Consider the following 18,661-nt stretch of genomic DNA (forward strand, 5'->3'; position numbering starts at 1 on the left):
ACAAGTAAATTTGGGCTCAAAATGGTCTTAATATATTTCTCTTTCACCAAAAGTTTCATTTCTGCAAATTTGTTAGGTAGTTTAAGTAAACAATGACATCAAATGCACTATTTTTTGTCCCGAGTAGGCCTACTTTTACATACGTTCTAAATTTGAGGGAGTAATTGGTGGTCTGACACCTAAAGAGCCAAAAAAGTTGCTCAGAAATCTTTGCTTTGCTTTATTCTTAATCCTTAGTCAATTTGAAGTCAGAAACAGCTTATCTGAGCATAATGTGACTTATATTACAAATTTCACAGCTCAATGTAAACTGACTGTAATTTATGACTTTGATAGAAAATACTTGAAAATTTCATTTTGGGCTACAGGAACAGAAACTTTAAATATCAAGATCAGTTTTGTTGATTTTTTTCTTGTTTGTTCTACTACTTAAAAGACTTTCCACAATTTTTAACATGGGTTAAGTAAAAAAATCCAAGGTATTGAAGAGTCAAGGAATATTGACCCCCATTTTTTACACCTGGTGTAAGTAATGGGACTATTAAATGATCAAAAGTGCAGTCATGGTCATTTAACTGTTTTTATTTACTATCAATTGATACAACTTAAGGTATAAAACTTTCATTTGAGATAATAAATGGGATTTTTGTGAGTTTTTGCAATGTTTACATCAGGCTATGTTATCTGCCAAATACATGCTATGACGCAATGATATAAGGGATAAAAATCAAATAATTTCATTAAATCTTGATGACAACAACTTTTTTTGGTAGTAAAATAACCATGTTTTAATGTTGATACCACAGAAACAACTTACTGTGCATTTATAACAATTTGGGACATTTTTTTTTATGTAAAGCATATTGTCAGGGTGGGAAAAGCTAAAAATAGCACAAATTCAAGTTTAAGGCTCTAAGTTTGCAATATGTGACTTTTTGCCCCAAAAAAGATTGAAATGTGACTACTATCACTTCATATGATCAGTTAAGTAAAAAAAATCAATTGTTTTCTGAATTTGAGGTTTCAGCGCATTTCCCTTAAAGGTGTCAGACCACCAATTAAAAGTCCCTATCTGTTCAACCAAATTTTGCAATTTTCATAGCTTTCTAAATTTTTTATCTTAAGTTTAACCTCTTACAAACCAGGTATGTCCTGAATCGTACATGTATCACCTTTCTTCATGCCAATTTTCGGCATACCTTTAAAGCCATATAAGAAAGAAGAGACCTTCCGAATGGATGTACCACTAAAAATAACCCCTGGTTTTCTTGAAATCTTAAATTAGTATACTATGGAGCGCATTAATCCTCAATTTTTAATTTCAACTCATAGACAAGTAAATTTGGGCTCAAAATGGTCTTAATATATTTCTCTTTCACCAAAAGTTTCATTTCTGCAAATTTGTTAGGTAGTTTAAGTAAACAATGACATCAAATGCACTATTTTTTGTCCCGAGTAGGCCTACTTTTACATACGTTCTAAATTTGAGGGAGTAATTGGTGGTCTGACACCTAAAGAGCCAAAAAAGTTGCTCAGAAATCTTTGCTTTGCTTTATTCTTAATCCTTAGTCAATTTGAAGTCAGAAACAGCTTATCTGAGCATAATGTGACTTATATTACAAATTTCACAGCTCAATTTAAACTGACTGTAATTTATGACTTTGATAGAAAATACTTGAAAATTTCATTTTGGGCTACAGGAACAGAAACTTTAAATATCAAGATCAGTTTTGTTGATTTTTTTCTTGTTTGTTCTACTACTTAAAAGACTTTCCACAATTTTTAACATGGGTTAAGTAAAAAAATCCAAGGTATTGAAGAGTCAAGGAATATTGACCCCCATTTTTTACACCTGGTGTAAGTAATGGGACTATTAAATGATCAAAAGTGCAGTCATGGTCATTTAACTGTTTTTATTTACTATCAATTGATACAACTTAAGGTATAAAACTTTCATTTGAGATAATAAATGGGATTTTTGTGAGTTTTTGCAATGTTTACATCAGGCTATGTTATCTGCCAAATACATGCTATGACGCAATGATATAAGCACTGGGGTAAATGTGATCTCCGCAACTGCAGTTACGTATATCCAAAGATGGCGAACGATGTTTCTGGTCAATATTTCTTTTGTCAATTTTGTTACAATTCTGTATTATTCTTCGGTATTTCGTGTCTTTAATAACGTATTACAATATTTGAAACTGAAATACTGAGTGTTTAATTCATAATTCAACCGCTAAATGGAGAAAACAGCCATTTAAAATATCGTGATGATATGGGTAACTGAAGTTAATAAATTTTTAATGATATAGGTAACTGGAATTATTGATATCCGTAACTGATTTTATTTTTAAATAATTCAATCATGTTTGAAATGAAATAAATGTCTCCGGTTATTAAAAGTGTAATAAATATGAATCAGAAATGATCTTCGAAGTTCGAAGTCTTAAATTATTATGGAAAAAATTGATCAGGCTTCCAATTCTTAATTTTATATATTGTCAGCAGCATGCATGCATAGTGAACTAAAGGATTTGATAGCTTATTATAGACGAAATATAAGTAAAATTGAGAACGGACAGTACTTAAGCAAATGAAAAAAAAAATCTAAAAATACACCAAACGAATTGATAACAACTGTCATATTCTTAATTTGGCACAAGCATTTCCTTAAGTAGAAAATGGTAGAGTATAAGCTGGTTGTATAACTAGCTAAGCCCCTAACTTGTATGATAGTCACATAGGATTCCATTATATTTACAATAATACAAAGCAAACAGACATGATAGGTCAGAAATCAAAATTTGGGGAACGATGCATCTAAGTCAACATAATTTTAAAATTTATCACACGATTAACAACTATAAATTTCAACAGAGAAACACAAAATGGCATATACACACGTTAAAGAGAGAGTTCATAAAACAAATTTGAGGGCAAGAGTACAAATTGACCATAGCACCGTAGTACAAATGCTGTATGTATGAATACTGAGCCACCCCAAAAAATAATCAAACAGTACTATAGAGTTAAGGTTAACAATAAACATTTGGACAAATAAAGTAGCACAAAATCACGTACATCAGATGATAAACAACAAGTACATTAACACCATATTTCAAGACTCCCAAGAGTGACTGCGGTTGGAAAAATGGTCTCCATTGGTCTATCTCCCCTTAAATTATAGACATAATGTTGCATCAGGTTTGCTGTTCGGGATGCACAAATACGCAGCCACTTCTGGTCAGAATGGGGACGTTAATTCAGATGCCACATGTTGAGAGAATTCCGTGCTCTTTGTAGCTAGGTTAATAACCCTTATAACAAATCTTTGGGGGGTCCATAAATGGCCAGTGGCAAAGACAGACTCCCGTCCCTATCCAATCTGCCATACCCGTGGTAGTCCAAATTTCTTTTACCTTCATCCGGGACGGCCTCTGATGCAAGACTTACCAACTGTATCTATATTTTTTTCTCTTCCTGAACATATATTTAATATAAAGAAAATGTGGTACCACTGTTATTGAGACACAAGAGACTTACTGACACAGAAATTAATATGTTGGTCACCATACGACATTTAACATTGATCAATGCCCATACCGCATATTATGCTATAAAATATATTTCAAACAAGTCAACTAATGGCCTAGGCCTTATTTAGGGGCCATTTTTTTTAAATAACGAAAAACACAGCAACAAATCACATCCAATGCATTGCAGGCTCCTGATTGGTGTCAGACCTAGTCAAATACTGGATGTGGCGATGATAAACATGTTAACTGCATGGCGTCCAATCCTCCACAGACTTGGACAGTGGTGTAACAGTACAACATAAGAGAAAACAAAAAAAAATCAGTTGAAAAGGCTTAACTCATCAGGTGGATACAATTAAAAATAATTTGTACACAAAAAAAAAAAGTGAACGTGGGAGGGTACTTGACTACTTGTACATCCCAAAAACAAAATCCCTAAATTAAACAGTCACTAAATTAAGATCTGGGAGGAGTCGCAAGTACTGAAAGCTATTTCAAAGCCAAAAAAAAAATTAATTAAAAAATCAAGCATCTAAGACTAATTTATCAGTTAATGCACATCCCGTATCCAAGGGATTAAGTGTGAAGAAATCTTAAACAGTAGATTTTTTTTCTAATGTTGTTAGAACATTGTGGACATATTATTTTTGATCCCGATAATTTCATGTATTTAGCTTAGCCGTATTTGGCACAACTTTTTGCAATTTTGGGTCCTTAATGCTCTTCAACTTTGTACTTGTTTCAAACGGCTTTTTAACTGTTTTGATATGAGCGTCACTGATGAGTCTTATGAAGACAAAACGCGCGTCTGGCGTATTAAATAATAATCCGGGTACCTTTGATAACTATTTTACACCACTAGGTCGATGCCATGGCATGCACTGCTGGTGGACGTTTCGTCCCCGGGGGTATCACCAGCCCTGTAGTCAGCACTTCGGTGTTGACATGAATGTCAGTTATATGTCATTTTAATAACTTTCCTGTGTACAAAATTTTGAATTTTTCGAAAAACTCAGGATTTTCTTTTCCCAAGAGTAGATTACATCAATCTAATTAAAACCCGATCTCTCATCGCTCCCGTTTTTTGATATGTCGCGTGGGATACCACGCGACATATAAGAAAATGGGAGCAATGAGAGATCGGGTTTTAATTAGATTGAGATTACATAAGCCGTATTTGACACAATTATTTTGGAATTTTGGGTCCTCAATGCTCTTCAACTTTGTTCTTGTTTTGGCTTTTTAACTGTTTTGATATGAGCTTCACTGATGGGTCTTATGAAGATGAAACGCGCGTCTGGCATATTGAATTATAATCCTGGTACCTTTGATAACTATTTTGACGAATTTATGACAGATTTATTTCCGAAATAAATGATGGTCCGAACTATTTAATCGAGGATAATGAATGAAGCAGAAACAACAAGATTCAACAGTTACGGATATCCTTCTATAACCATTTATTACAGTTACGGATATCAGCCTTTACAGTTACCCATATCCTCGAGATTTTTTTAAATGATGATTTCTCCATTTAGCGGTTGAACTATGACAAGAAACGTTGTATGTAAGTTTCAAACGTAGTAATACTTTAGATAAGACACGAAATACCGAAGAATAATACAGAATTATAACACAATTGACAAAAGAAATATTGACCAGAAACATCGTCCGCCATCTTTGGATATACGTAACTGCAGTTACGGAGATCACATTTACCCCAGTGATAAGGGATAAAAATCAACTAATTTCATTAAATCTTGATGACAACAACTTTTTTTGGTAGTAAAATAACCATGCTTTAATGTTGATACCACAGAAACAACTTACTGTGCATTTATAACAATTTGGGACATTTTTTTTTATGTAAAGCATATTGTCAGGGTGGGAAAAGCTAAAAATAGCACAAATTCAAGTTAAGGCTCTAAGTTTGCAATATGTGACTTTTTGCCCCAAAAAAGATTGAAATGTGACTACTATCACTTCATATGATCAGTTAAGTAAAAAAAATCAATTGTTTTCTGAATTTGAGGTTTCAGCGCATTTCCCTTAAAGGTGTCAAACCACCAATTAAAAGTCCCTATCTGTTCAACCAAATTTTGCAATTTTCATAGCTTTCTAAATTTTTTATCTTAAGTTTAACCTCTTACAAACCAGGTATGTCCTGAATCGTACATGTATCACCTTTCTTCATGCCAATTTTCGGCATACCTTTAAAGCCATATAAGAAAGAAGAGACCTTCCGAATGGATGTACCACTAAAAATAACCCCTGGTTTTCTTGAAATCTTAAATTAGTATACTATGGAGCGCATTAATCCTCAATTTTTAATTTCAACTCATAGACAAGTAAATTTGGGCTCAAAATGGTCTTAATATATTTCTCTTTCACCAAAAGTTTCATTTCTGCAAATTTGTTAGGTAGTTTAAGTAAACAATGACATCAAATGCACTATTTTTTGTCCCGAGTAGGCCTACTTTTACATACGTTCTAAATTTGAGGGAGTAATTGGTGGTCTGACACCTTAATTTTCGTTTTTCTCCCAATTAACCCAAACTGAATAGTCATAAGAATGGATGATAAATGCGACTATGCATGGTACCTATAGGACATAGAGGCATGATGATTGATTTATTGTGGGAGGAAGATAAGCGACACACAAAATGAGGTCTTCTCGTTTAATAGTATAGATAGACTCAAACTCCAAAAAATATCAGTCACCGGATTTCACCGTTTTAGACAAAATAATTACTGAAACTCTGTAAATAAAATACAAATACATCCTTTAAGGTGGTTCGGGACTATTCGACTGCGCATAACTTCACGCATGAATTACAAAAGTATTTGTCGTAAATTCGAAATTTTTTTTTAAATATTTTGATTGATTAGAAATGTTAAATCATTGTAGTTATGTGACTTATAGAATATTTTCGTTATTATCCGTATTTGTTAAAGGGTCAAAATGACATTTCAGCCATTTTCACCATTTTCCCGCCAAAATTTGGGTTTTAAGGCAAAATATTTTTTTTTCCTTATCGGTGACCTATGTTTTTTATTGGCTCATTCTTTGAAGCTATATTCCAGCTTTTGATATTACAGTTTTGGACCAATTGTCATAGAACATAACATTGAGAATGGAAATGGGGAATGTGTCAAAGAGACAACAACCCGACCAAATAAAAAAACAACAGCAGAAAGTCACCAACAGGTCTTCAATGTAGCGAGAAATTCCCGCAACGTTTCTTTAATATTCCGATAAAAATATTTCAACACCTCCATTTTCCCTATCATTTCATTGAAAAATGGTCCCTTTTACATACCTGTTTAAAAGTAAAATTTTGAGCTTAACCCTCTTGCTGCCAAAGGGACATTTATGGCTTCTACACACAAATCTTGTTGATTGTGTAGAACGTCAAAGGTCAATTGTAACGTCACAATACTCAGGGGCACTGAGAACGTCAAAAGACGAATTTTATATTCAAAACATCGCGGTTTATCTAAATACCGAACAACGATCACGTACCAAAAATGCGTTCACAACATCGTCATCGTTTCGTTTCGGGTTTTAAATAAATTAAGTATTGTGGTAGCTGACAGGGCCAATATGTATATAATTTTCTTCATTTATTGACTGGCCAGTCATAGTAAATTAAAAATAGAAATAAATACCAGCATTTATCATATACAAGTTTAATGTTTATTCTTAAGGTAGACTTACCTTTATATAGTGATATAAAAGTCCAAAAAGTTAGTTAGAACAGCATAATATACTCAAATGCACAGTGTATCTTCTTCTATTCAGTTTGCCCCAAGGGTGACTAGGGGAATAAGGGTCACTTGGTCTTCTTCCGATCGACAGTAGAACACTTGCCAAAGTTGGACGTTCATTTGTCTGTGCGGGATTTATCAAATTTGCAGCCATGTCCGGTCAGAATGGGGACGTTACATCCGATGCCTCGTGTAAAGAGAGTGCCACGCTCTTTGCACGCTATGAACCCTTGCAACAACTCTTGAGGGTCCGTAGGTGGTCTGTTGCAAAATGTCTGTCCCTATCCAATATACCCTCATTTTCTAGTGGCAGTATAAACTTCCCCGATCACCATACAAAATGGCATCTTTTACAAGACATAACATTTGTATTTATTGTTAACTTGTTCTCGTCCTGCAATATTTGCCACTGGGCGTTAAGGTGGTTTATATTTCCATTTAACTTGGTGGAATTACCGGATGTTGAGTTCATTCTGTTAACACTTGTTTTTAAGTTTAGGTATTTCATCATTGAACTCGGTGAAGCCTTAATTCCACATTTAAAACTCGAGGTTAATTCTTTGTAAAGCTCAAGTTTTAGTTTATTTGCGTTACATTTATAAGTGAATTCCTTTCAATTATACAATGGTCAGATTCTTGTCTAATTTTCGAACGAAGTAGTCTTTAGCTTCATTTGAATGGTCTAAAGTCAATGTTTGTATTAAAAAATATTGGTGTTCTTGTTAGGTCCTTTCTAATTGTATATTATTCCAGTGTAAAAATATGAACGTCTGCTTGCAATGATACTTGTATTTGAACTCTCAATAGTTAATGTCACAACTACGGTGACTTCGTGTACATAGAGAGCGGTAGCCGAAACACCTCATTTGCAATCCTTAACATTCTGGGGCACGCAAATGAATTAAATTACAAAAAATGCTGAAAATTTTACTTTTACTGTCTCTGATAAATATGAAACTTTAAATATATAACTGTCTTTGATAATTCACACGAAAAACATAAAAAAGGTTCATAGTCTATACTAAAGCACGATTAAACTCATTAGGGTATAAGTATCAACTACATCTTTCAATATAAAAAAGAAGATGTGGTATGATTGCCAATGAGACAACTGTCCACAAGAGACCAAATGAAACAGACATTAACAACTATAGGTCACCGTACGAACTTTAACAATGAGCAAAGCCCATATGGCATAGTCAGCTATAAAAGGCCCCGATAAGACAATGTAAAACAATTCAAACGAGAAATCTAACGGCCTTATTTAAATAAAAAAATGAACGAAAAACAAATATGTAACACATAAACAAACGACAACCACTGAATTACAGGCTCCTGACTTGGGACAGGCACATACTTAAATAATGTGGCGGGGTTAAACATGTTAGTTAAACATATTTTATTTGCAGAATTATAGCAAAATGGATTAGACACAAATAAATCATACTTATGAAGTGTTCTCCATAATACAATATTGAATTTGAATAATGGTATAATATAATGGACATACATATAAAGCAAACAGTAAGAATATAATACTAGCTTTCATAGGTAAAAAGAGGAGAGAGAGAAAAAAAGAGGAAAGAAAAAGTATGAAAAGTCATATTATTCTGTGATGATGACAATGATGTTCCGTGCCAGTAACAATAACGCTCAATCAAGGCATGAACAAATCTGTTTGACCTTTTTATGAAATTTGGAACATGTTTGAAAATTTGAATATTTTTTTCTTTCAAAAGTTCCAAGTGTCCGCAAATCAATTTTGTATCCAAAACAAAGTTTCAAGATAGCCAGTCAATATTATTGAATAAGGTTTTTCTATATGATGTGTATTTTGGACAAACGAAGAACGAAGAAGTAATGGTGGACATCCTCAATATCTGCCCGATTCCTTCGCTTTGTGTTGTATGGTACTTACGTTTACATTGTCTTGATTATCTATTTGTATATTATCTTTAAGCAGACTCGTGTGATGTCGATTTTGACAATTTCTGCATGATTTAATTGACTGACAATCAACCAAGTTGTGATGTTCTTAACAGATAAAACATAAGTGGTCTCTTTTTTATATACACATCCGGTCTTTATATTCCAGTTGTTTGGTACAATTTACTGAGGTGTGAGACTCGCAGCAATAAACACACGGTTTAAAATGGAAGTTAGCATTTTTGTGAACCTTATTTGGTTGGATGTGACTTTGTTGTCGATTGCACGGTTCCGTGTTTGTCAAAATTGCTGGAGTAGCTGTAGGATTTTCAAGGCTGTCTATTGAGTAACCGGCTTCCGTGATATTTTATTCATTAAATATGCCCTTTCGTAAGTTGGCCAAGCGTATGTTAGAAGACCCCAATTCTCTCACAAGGTTTTTTTCAAATTTCCCCTGGTAGTTTGTTCAATATTATTGGTACTAACAGCGCTTCGTAGGAATCGTCACTTTGTCCTAATGATGCTACAACTCGTATGTAAATTTCAATGTTATTATAAAAATATCGGAGGCTGAAAAGTATGTATCTAGACGACATAATAGCAATAAGTTCCTGCATATACCTCTGTGTAATTTTATGTTGCTTACCATATCTTTCATGTTATAGTGAACTTACCTTTTCAAAGTTTGCATTAGTGATCACAAAACCCTTCACTGATTTAAAATAATGGAATTTTTGGACATTGATCAAGGTAGGGTTGGTATGGACAGTTGTCTAAAATGAGCCCCAAAATGACTGCTATTGAAGAACCGTATAGCGGGTAATTTTCGAGGGTGTAAAATGTAACGATTTTATACGAAATATTTTGGTGGTTATTATTTTGGCGGATTCAAAACTTGTATCATTCCTTTGCATGTGCACTTTTAAATTGGCGGAATTTATTTTTGCGATTTTGTTCTTTCCAAAAAAAAAGCGAAAATGTACATCCCTCGACAATAACCCGCTATACAGTATATCTCCATCGAAAGTAGGGAGATTCAACTAGGGTAGTTTGTTGTATTCACCAGTTGAGTTAAATGATGGGCGAAAATCGTTTACATAGAGAGCGGTAGCGGGAACTCATGTCCAATTCTTAACAAATATCAATGTAAAGAATATAATAGTCGGTTGCTGTTATGGAAAATAAATCAATACCAGTATCGTTTTTTAAAACCATATATCAGTTCTAATATTAAAAGTGTTAAAATTAACAATCTGTCTAAAATATACCTGTCCTAAGGTCATTTCACAGGACCGGTCATAATAAGACCTGTTAACATGTCCGGTATGCTACTGGACAAGTATGTGAACATGCCTGGTTGTAACCAGACTTGTCATTATTAACATGGTGGTTTTAAATTTTTAGATAGCAACTTATATTATATAATAGTATTTCTGTCACATAGTTATATAATACAATATTATTTCTGTCACGTAGTTATATAAAACAACAATATTTCCGTCACATAGTGTTGTCTTATAAGCCGTAGGTTTGGTAAGCCATAAAATCAGATCAACCTAACTTTAAAAAAAAAAATATTCGAGCTCCACTGATGAGTTTTTTTGAAGACGTTTCGTATGTCTGGCGCAAATACAAAATTTCAGACCTGGTTTCTATGATATGTTTACTTTTAACCACTGGGTCGATGCCACTGGAGGGTATCTATAGAACGCCACAGCTGTCTTATGTGGAACTCTGATATTACTTTATGTTGTTTTATTATTATCTAATGATATTTTGTCTTTACCTAATATGGTTTTGACATTACGTAATGATGTTTTAATATAGTTCAGTATGGAATAGTCATTACTTAATGATATTTCGATATTACACGATATGGTTTCGTATTGACTTGATATAGTTTTGTCATTACTTAATATGGTGTTGTCATTACTCGATGTTGTTTCACCATTATTTAATATGGTTGCGTCATTAGTCAATGTGGTTTTAACATTACTTGATGTGTATGTGACTTAACGTAATGTTATGGAACGTCACAGCTGTCTTATGTGGAACTCTGATATTACGTTATGTTATCTTACTATTACTTGATGATATTTTGTCTTTACTTAAAATAGTTTTGACATTACGTAATGATGTTATGATATTACACGATATGGTTTCGTATTGACTTGATATAGTTGTGTCATTACTCAATATGGTTTTGTCATTACTCGATGTGGTTTCACCATTATTTAATGTGGTTGTGTCATAAGTAAATGTGGTTTTAACATTACTTGATGTGAATGTAACTTAAAGTTATGTAGTTGTTTCATTACACGATGTGGTTTTGTTATTTCGTAATGATGATTTGCCTATTCTTTATATGGTTTTAACATTACGTAATGATGTTTCCAAATTTTACGATTTTACACTGCATGATGTGTTTGTTTCAATATTTGATGTGGTCTTGTCATTCCTTGATGTGGTTATCCCATTACTTGGTGAGGTAAAATCACGTGATAATTTCGGAAAAAATATGTTCTATTTTTAAACAGATTTAAATATGTCGATTGTTTTATGTGCTTTGGGCGGGTATCGCTATCCATAGAGTAAAAGTTTAAATTAAAGTTCGAATGGTTGTTCAGAGTTTTTTGGCATGAAAAAAGGGGAATGGCAGAGAATAATAAGAAAATAGTACTAAAAGTTTACAGTACTTCGGACATAATTGGGATATTCCCAAATCACTTAGTTCTACCGTTTTCCTCTTAGTTCTTTAATAGAAGCAGTGTTATATAATTTTGTAAAATATTCTGCGGAACCCTGTGTTTCGCCTGATATTGCTACTGTCGGTGTAAAACGTAATGTTTACCGGCTGTTCATTTATAGATACATTTATCGGTAAAAGCAAAATTAAAAAAAAAACGTTTTTTTTTCTATAGATGTTTTTTCTTGATATTGAGGAATAACTCCTATACAAGTTGTAAAACACTTCATTGTGGTTTCCAAAAATTTATCATGTCAAAATAGTTTAATGAGCAAAACCCATGCCCCATGGTACGCTATAAAATGTCCCGAAATGAAAAATGTAAAAAAAAACCTAGAAACCTAACGATCTAAACGATGGAGACGCCAACGCCGCTATTCGACGACGAAATATAGGTTTGTTATGTCTCACTGCCGCTACAATTAATGCGGAGACTCGACACAAATCAAAAGACTTGTACTTTACTGTTAACAAATGAGATACTTTAAATCAACCCACACTCAAGTTACAGGGAAATGGGGGAGGAGGTTGGGGATAGGGGTGATGAGGGCTTGGACTAACCGACAAAGCATCAATACTATAAAATAAGAAGTCTCCCATGTTTTTTACGTGAATGATCATTTAAACATAAACGAATGTCAATCGTTTTACAGCGGATGACCGTGAGGGCATTCCGGTGTATTGCTATCGCCTAGATTTCCATTACGTAATATTCGTTTTAGGTTTTTAACCGATCTATAAACATGATGATACTTAGACATCATCAAGTGCAAACGAATATTCCTTATCGATTGTTATAAATTCATTTCTTCAATGAATACTCATCAAATACTTTTTAAAGAAGATAAATTGATAATATCAAAATGTATTATTAAATGTATATAAATATAACTGAAACATCATTAATATATATGCACACGCATGCGGGAGTATATCTCAAGAACGTTTGCAATCTCAAGGAACGATAACTCTGCATGGATGGTTAAACATTTTTTGCGGGAAAATACGAAGGCTACTCAAATCCATTCTATTAGAAAAATCAAATTATTTCAGAAGAGTGACGCGTCCAACAAATACTTACACTGCACTATTATCAATATAGTAGAATAAAATGATATACAAATGCATGAAAATTATTTGTACATGTACCTGTAATATCCAAGTATTAATATAATATATAACAATAAACCAAAGTATACTGATTTGTATCACTACAATATAATAGCCATTACTGTAAGGATGAATTCCCTGTCATTAATTTATCATCCACGCACGAACTTGTCCCAGAATAAAATTATATCTGTACATTAACCTCACTTACAGGTATAGAGATGTGAATTTTTTTTCTGAAACAAGTGTTTGTCGGACCATCCACAAGAACTTGCGGTCATCCAATTTCAGTAATTCCGTACTTTGATTATCAATTGAATTCTCGGATCTACCTCTCACTAATTGAGATATTATTTTTTTTGAATATCTGTTTCACATGTGACGACGGATATGTTCCAGTTGTCGTAACCATCATCTTTTCCTCGAATGTGAACTACCAAATAAAAGCAAATCACTGGGTTTGTACTTTCACGAATAACACGACGGGTGCCTAACATCGAGCAGAAGCTCTTAAATTTTTGGAGCACCTGAGATCACCCCGATGTATTTATATTACCCAGTCATAGCGGTCTATTGAGTCGGCCAATTGAAACTGCCCCCGCAACTGAAAGTGTGGGGGGGGGATATTGTTTCAACCCCATCCGCCCGTCCGTCCAATTATGGGAATATAGTTATTCCGAATAACTTATCCTACAGTTTGAATCTTAGGAAGATTTCTCTTTACTGTCTGTTTGAACATATATTGAAGGTGTGCATGTGGTCAGGGTTTTTAGTTTTATTGCTCTTTTGGGAGGTAATTGAACTCATTTTCTTGGGTATAAGCAGTTGAATGTTATAGTTATTTTTAAATTTCACTTTGCATCTGCAGGGGCAGCAATTGTGTCTCCCAGACACAATAATATCCCAAGGAAAGTCCTACATATATATACGTTGACTTTGTTATAATACAGTTGCTTTAGAGTGAACTGCGGGGAGTATCACTTTGTCTATTTTACATTTTGTTCTCATGTTGTGCTGTTACACTACTACAACAGTCCGATGTTAAGTTAATATTTAGCGCTTACATACATGTTAAACTCCGCCACGTGCACTTTCTTTATAAACTTGCCCCAAGTCAGGAGCATGAAGTTCAACTGTTGTCGTTGAATCATGTGTGTCATATTTTTTTTGTAGATTGACTATACGATGTGTTGAAGGCTGTACGGTTGCCTATACATGATTTCGTACATCCACTGCATTTAAACTCTGATGGCAATTGGCAATCACACCACATCTAACTTTATTTCAACTTCTATGTTGCGTTTTGTATACTGTAACATTGTTTATCTCAGTTTGTACGCATTCCTCGGAGCCCTCTTTTCGGAAGCCCTAGCAAAAGCTCTTGGTCCGCGATAGAAAATTTAAATACGAACTCATATAAGATAGCTCGAATTTCAACTCGAAATCTTAATTAATCTAAATGAGACTTAAATTCGAATCTTACTCAAACTCTACCTCAAAAAGTGACTCAGATTCAAAGTTGTAACTAGAACGCTACCTTTAGAAACGCAATGCTTACTAGAACTTTAATTTTATAATGATGGCTTGAATTCGAAATCGAAGACTGACTCATAGTTTTCCTTAACAGTAACCCGAACTTTAATTTGAATTCTAATTCGGTTGATAGCTACACTCATAGTCCGTTTCTGTGTGTGTGTGTGTTACATTTTAATGTTGTGTCGTTGTTCTCTTTTTATATTTAATGCGTTTCCCTCAGTTTTAGTTTGTTACCCCGATTTTGTGTTTTGTCCATGGATTTATGAGTTTTGAACAGCGGTATACTACTGTTGCCTTTATTCATAGTATACAACATTATAATCTATCTAAAAAAAAACAGGGTTTTTCCGAATTGGTCACGTGGTTTTACCTCATCAAGTAATGGCATAACCACATCAAAGAATGACAGGACCACATCAAATAATGAAACAAACACATCATGTAGTGTAAAATCGTCAAATTGTGAAACATCATTACGTAATATTAAAACCATATAAAGAATAGGCAGATCATCATTACGAAATAACAAAACCACATCGTGTAATGAAACAACTACATAACGTTAAGTCATATTCACATTAAGTAATGTTTAAACCACATTGAATAATGACGCAACCACATTTAATAATAGTGAAACCACATTGAATAATGACAAAACCGTATTGAGTAATGCCAAAACTATATAAAGTCAATACGAAACCATGTCGTGTAATATCAAAATATCATTAAGTAATGACTATTCCATATTGAGTTATATAAAACATCATTACGTAATGTCAAAACCATATTAAGTAAAGACAAAATATCATTAAGTTATAGTAGGACAACATAACGTAATATCAGAGTTCCACATAAGACAGTTGTGGCGTTCCATATAATGTAGTTGTTTCATTACCTAATGTGGTTTTGTTATTTCGTAATGATGATTTGTCTATTCTTTATATGGTTTTAACATTACGTTATAAGTTCCAGATAAGACAGCCCAGCACTTCTATGTTGACATGAGTTATCATTGATATGGTCATACTTATAAATTAAAAGTGTAAACAACTTTGAAATATGAAATACTAAGGCTTTTTCACCTCAGGAATAGAGTACCTTAGCTGTATTTTACAAAACTTTTAGGAGGTTTGGTCATAAGTGCTCTTCAACTTCGTACTTTATTTGACTCTTTTAACATTTTTGTATTCGAGTGTCGCTGATAAGTCTTTTGTAGACGAAAGGCTCGTCTGGTGCAAATACGAGATATCAATCCTGGTATCTATGATGAGTTTATTTACAACCACTTGGTCGATTCCACTGCTGGAAGAGTTTTTATTGCCCTAGGGTATCACGAGCCCAGTCTTCACCAATTATGTGTTGACATAAATTATCATAATTATACATTAATAGTTAGCACAACTTTGAATGTTTGAAATACTTAGGCTTTTATACATCAGGTATCGATTACTTGTTTTGTATTTTGCAAACTGTTAGGAATTTTTGGTCCTCAGTGCTCTTCAACTTTGTACATTTGTTGGCTGGCTTTTAACAGTATTGAGGGTCATAGATGAGTCTTTTGTAGACAAAACATCCTGTAAATATCTTGTACCTAGGAATATGGCAGTTGTTATCTATTATAATTCGTTTATATGTATGTTGGCATTTGTTTTTGTTGCACGTCAGTGTGTCTGTTGTTTTGTTGTTTTCCTCTTAGATAGTTGATGTGTGTCCCTCGGTTTAAGTTTGTTATCCGGATTTGTGTTCTCTCAATCGATTTATGACTTTTGAACAGAGTATACTTATGTTGACTTTATATAACGTTACATATAGTAAAATAATGGTATGAACAAACATGTTCGCTGGGTCATACCTAATAAGGATAACCTTAACCGTTATCAATAAAGACATATAATTCATAGGGTTTTAGTAAACAACGTTTAAGTAAGATTGCAAAATGCAAAGATCATATCTGCTTGTTCATTTAAATTGCATGCTGACAAAATGTATCTCGATGAAATATTATTTAATCATCATATCATCATATTAATCCAGTTGGTAATGTGCAAAATATACCTTCGTGTTTTTGTGAAAACATATCGAGGCCCGTAATTTTTAATTACTTTCGTTGTACAAATAACCATACAATATTCATAAGTCAATGAGGTAGCATCCATGCACAATATTTAATCAGATATCTTATCTTAGTTACATAAAAAAGGTATTGTGTAAGTTCGTTTGAAGGTCATGATAATGTGGGAAATATAAACTGTGTGTAGCATAGAATGAATAGTAATATTATTGGGATATGATTCCCTGTATTTGTTCCAGTGATTTCTTTTTGCTGTAGAGTATTCATTTACACAGGTTGATAGTACGGACAATTTATTTAGGGTGAGCTGTTTTTTCTCACTTTTTGAACACAACCTTTTTTGCAAAGTACTGTAGGACAAAACTTACATTTTCATCATGTCCTTGCTAATGGTATTTTCACAGTAAGTACTAGTCCCGGCCATGCATTTCCCAAATCACCTTATGTGTGACAGATGAATAGAAATATAGTCCTTTAGATTTTTATCCGATTGCCCGTGGTGCCCTTGTTAAAGAAGGGTGTCCGTTTGGCTTTGCGGGATGAGCAGGTACTCAGCCACGTCCATCTTCGTCTCGGACAGTCTCTATAACAGGTTAAACATAGTGTTTGCATTGTGGATTTGTTCTTGTCCTAAACATGCATGACATGTTTGCAACTAGATATTTATCAATCCAAATCAATCAATTCATTATTTTACCAATTCCTTTTTTCGCTCATTATGTGCTGTTTTAGCAAACGTAATCAGGATATCTCTAGAACTGTAAAATGTGCATAAATTTATCAAAAAAGAGTGTTTCAAATGCAATCATCCTGGTGTTTAAAGTTAGAGTAGAACGGAATACAACCTTTGAGTTATGATATTAATTTTGGTCAAATGTCAAACACGACCACACAAGCGCCGTCTATTTTTCAACTACACTGTCGACACGGTTGGTTGAAAGTTTTTAAATGCATATTATATCTTTTAACTTACTTAATGTATTTGCATATATTACTAAGAAAATTGAGAGTACATTACAATGACATTTTTTTTTAGGTCTTACAAGAAACGGAACAATTCATATTGCAACATGGAACGACAACATTGGTGTTCATTTTGTCGTATCCCTTTTGAGAATAAGTACAGTTTAAGAGGTCATCTTTATGTCCATGCAAAACAACCACGCGTTCCCTGTAGTATATGTCCGTTAACATTTACGCATTATAGTCAATTAGGAAAACATCTCAGATATATGCATTCAGATTATATCATCAACACGTTTGTTGAAAATGCTGAAAGTATTTATAGAAAAAAAATAACAGGCATCACACCTTGGATAGAATCTGGTTCCGAATGGGCAGACAGTTCCGAAGAAGAGACTATAACGAGCAGTGAACAAGAAAATATTTCGGAGGATACAGATTCTGAAAATGTGGAAGAGACCGTTGAAAACTTTTCGAATGAAACCCAATACATCTTAGCAACAAATGTGAATGATGTTTCTGACAATAAAAATACTGTAGGCGAATTCAATTCGAAAGGAGTCAATACTAAACATATGAATAATTTAGTTGGACATGATAGAAATGTAAAGAGTTGTGGTGTTTCATTTCTTGTCGAATTAGAAAGGGGAAAAGCAGGAATACATCATTTGAATATCACAAGAAACATTTCTAATTCAAAAGATAATTCTAAACGACACATATTACAGCAGCATATGGAGTCGGAGTTCCTCAGTACAGATGACAGAGTGTCTTTTCAACGTCCTCGTGATGAAAACACAGTCCCTGATTTAAGGTTTGTAGGAAACTAAAACATTAAGATACACATTGATTGTTATTTTTACAACACAACTTCATTGTTTCCCTTAACTATTACGTGAACTTGTACGGTGTATATCATATAAGATAAAATGATCATTGGAGTGCCGCTTGAACGGATCTCTACTAAACACGTATATATTATGTGTGTTTTTTATTCTATAA

At 33.5% G+C, this 18,661-nt stretch overlaps 1 protein-coding gene across 4 annotated transcripts in view; it reads left to right on the forward strand.

Annotated features, from left to right (window-relative positions):
* Positions 1–18,661, forward strand: part of LOC143070563 (uncharacterized) — a 187,004-nt gene that overhangs the window by 14,373 nt on the left and 153,970 nt on the right. For all 4 annotated transcript variants that reach the window (XR_012976586.1, XR_012976585.1, XM_076244816.1 and 1 more), the window contains exon 2: positions 17,733–18,473. Coding sequence is in view for 2 of the 4 variants with exons in the window: in XM_076244816.1 (XP_076100931.1) it covers positions 17,767–18,473 (707 nt within the window). In the remaining 2 variants the exon portion in view is untranslated. The remainder of the gene's footprint in view (positions 1–17,732; positions 18,474–18,661) is intronic.

The sequence above is a fragment of the Mytilus galloprovincialis genome, chromosome 1, assembly GCF_965363235.1.
Source record: "Mytilus galloprovincialis chromosome 1, xbMytGall1.hap1.1, whole genome shotgun sequence".
Lineage (NCBI taxonomy): Eukaryota > Metazoa > Mollusca > Bivalvia > Mytilida > Mytilidae > Mytilus > Mytilus galloprovincialis.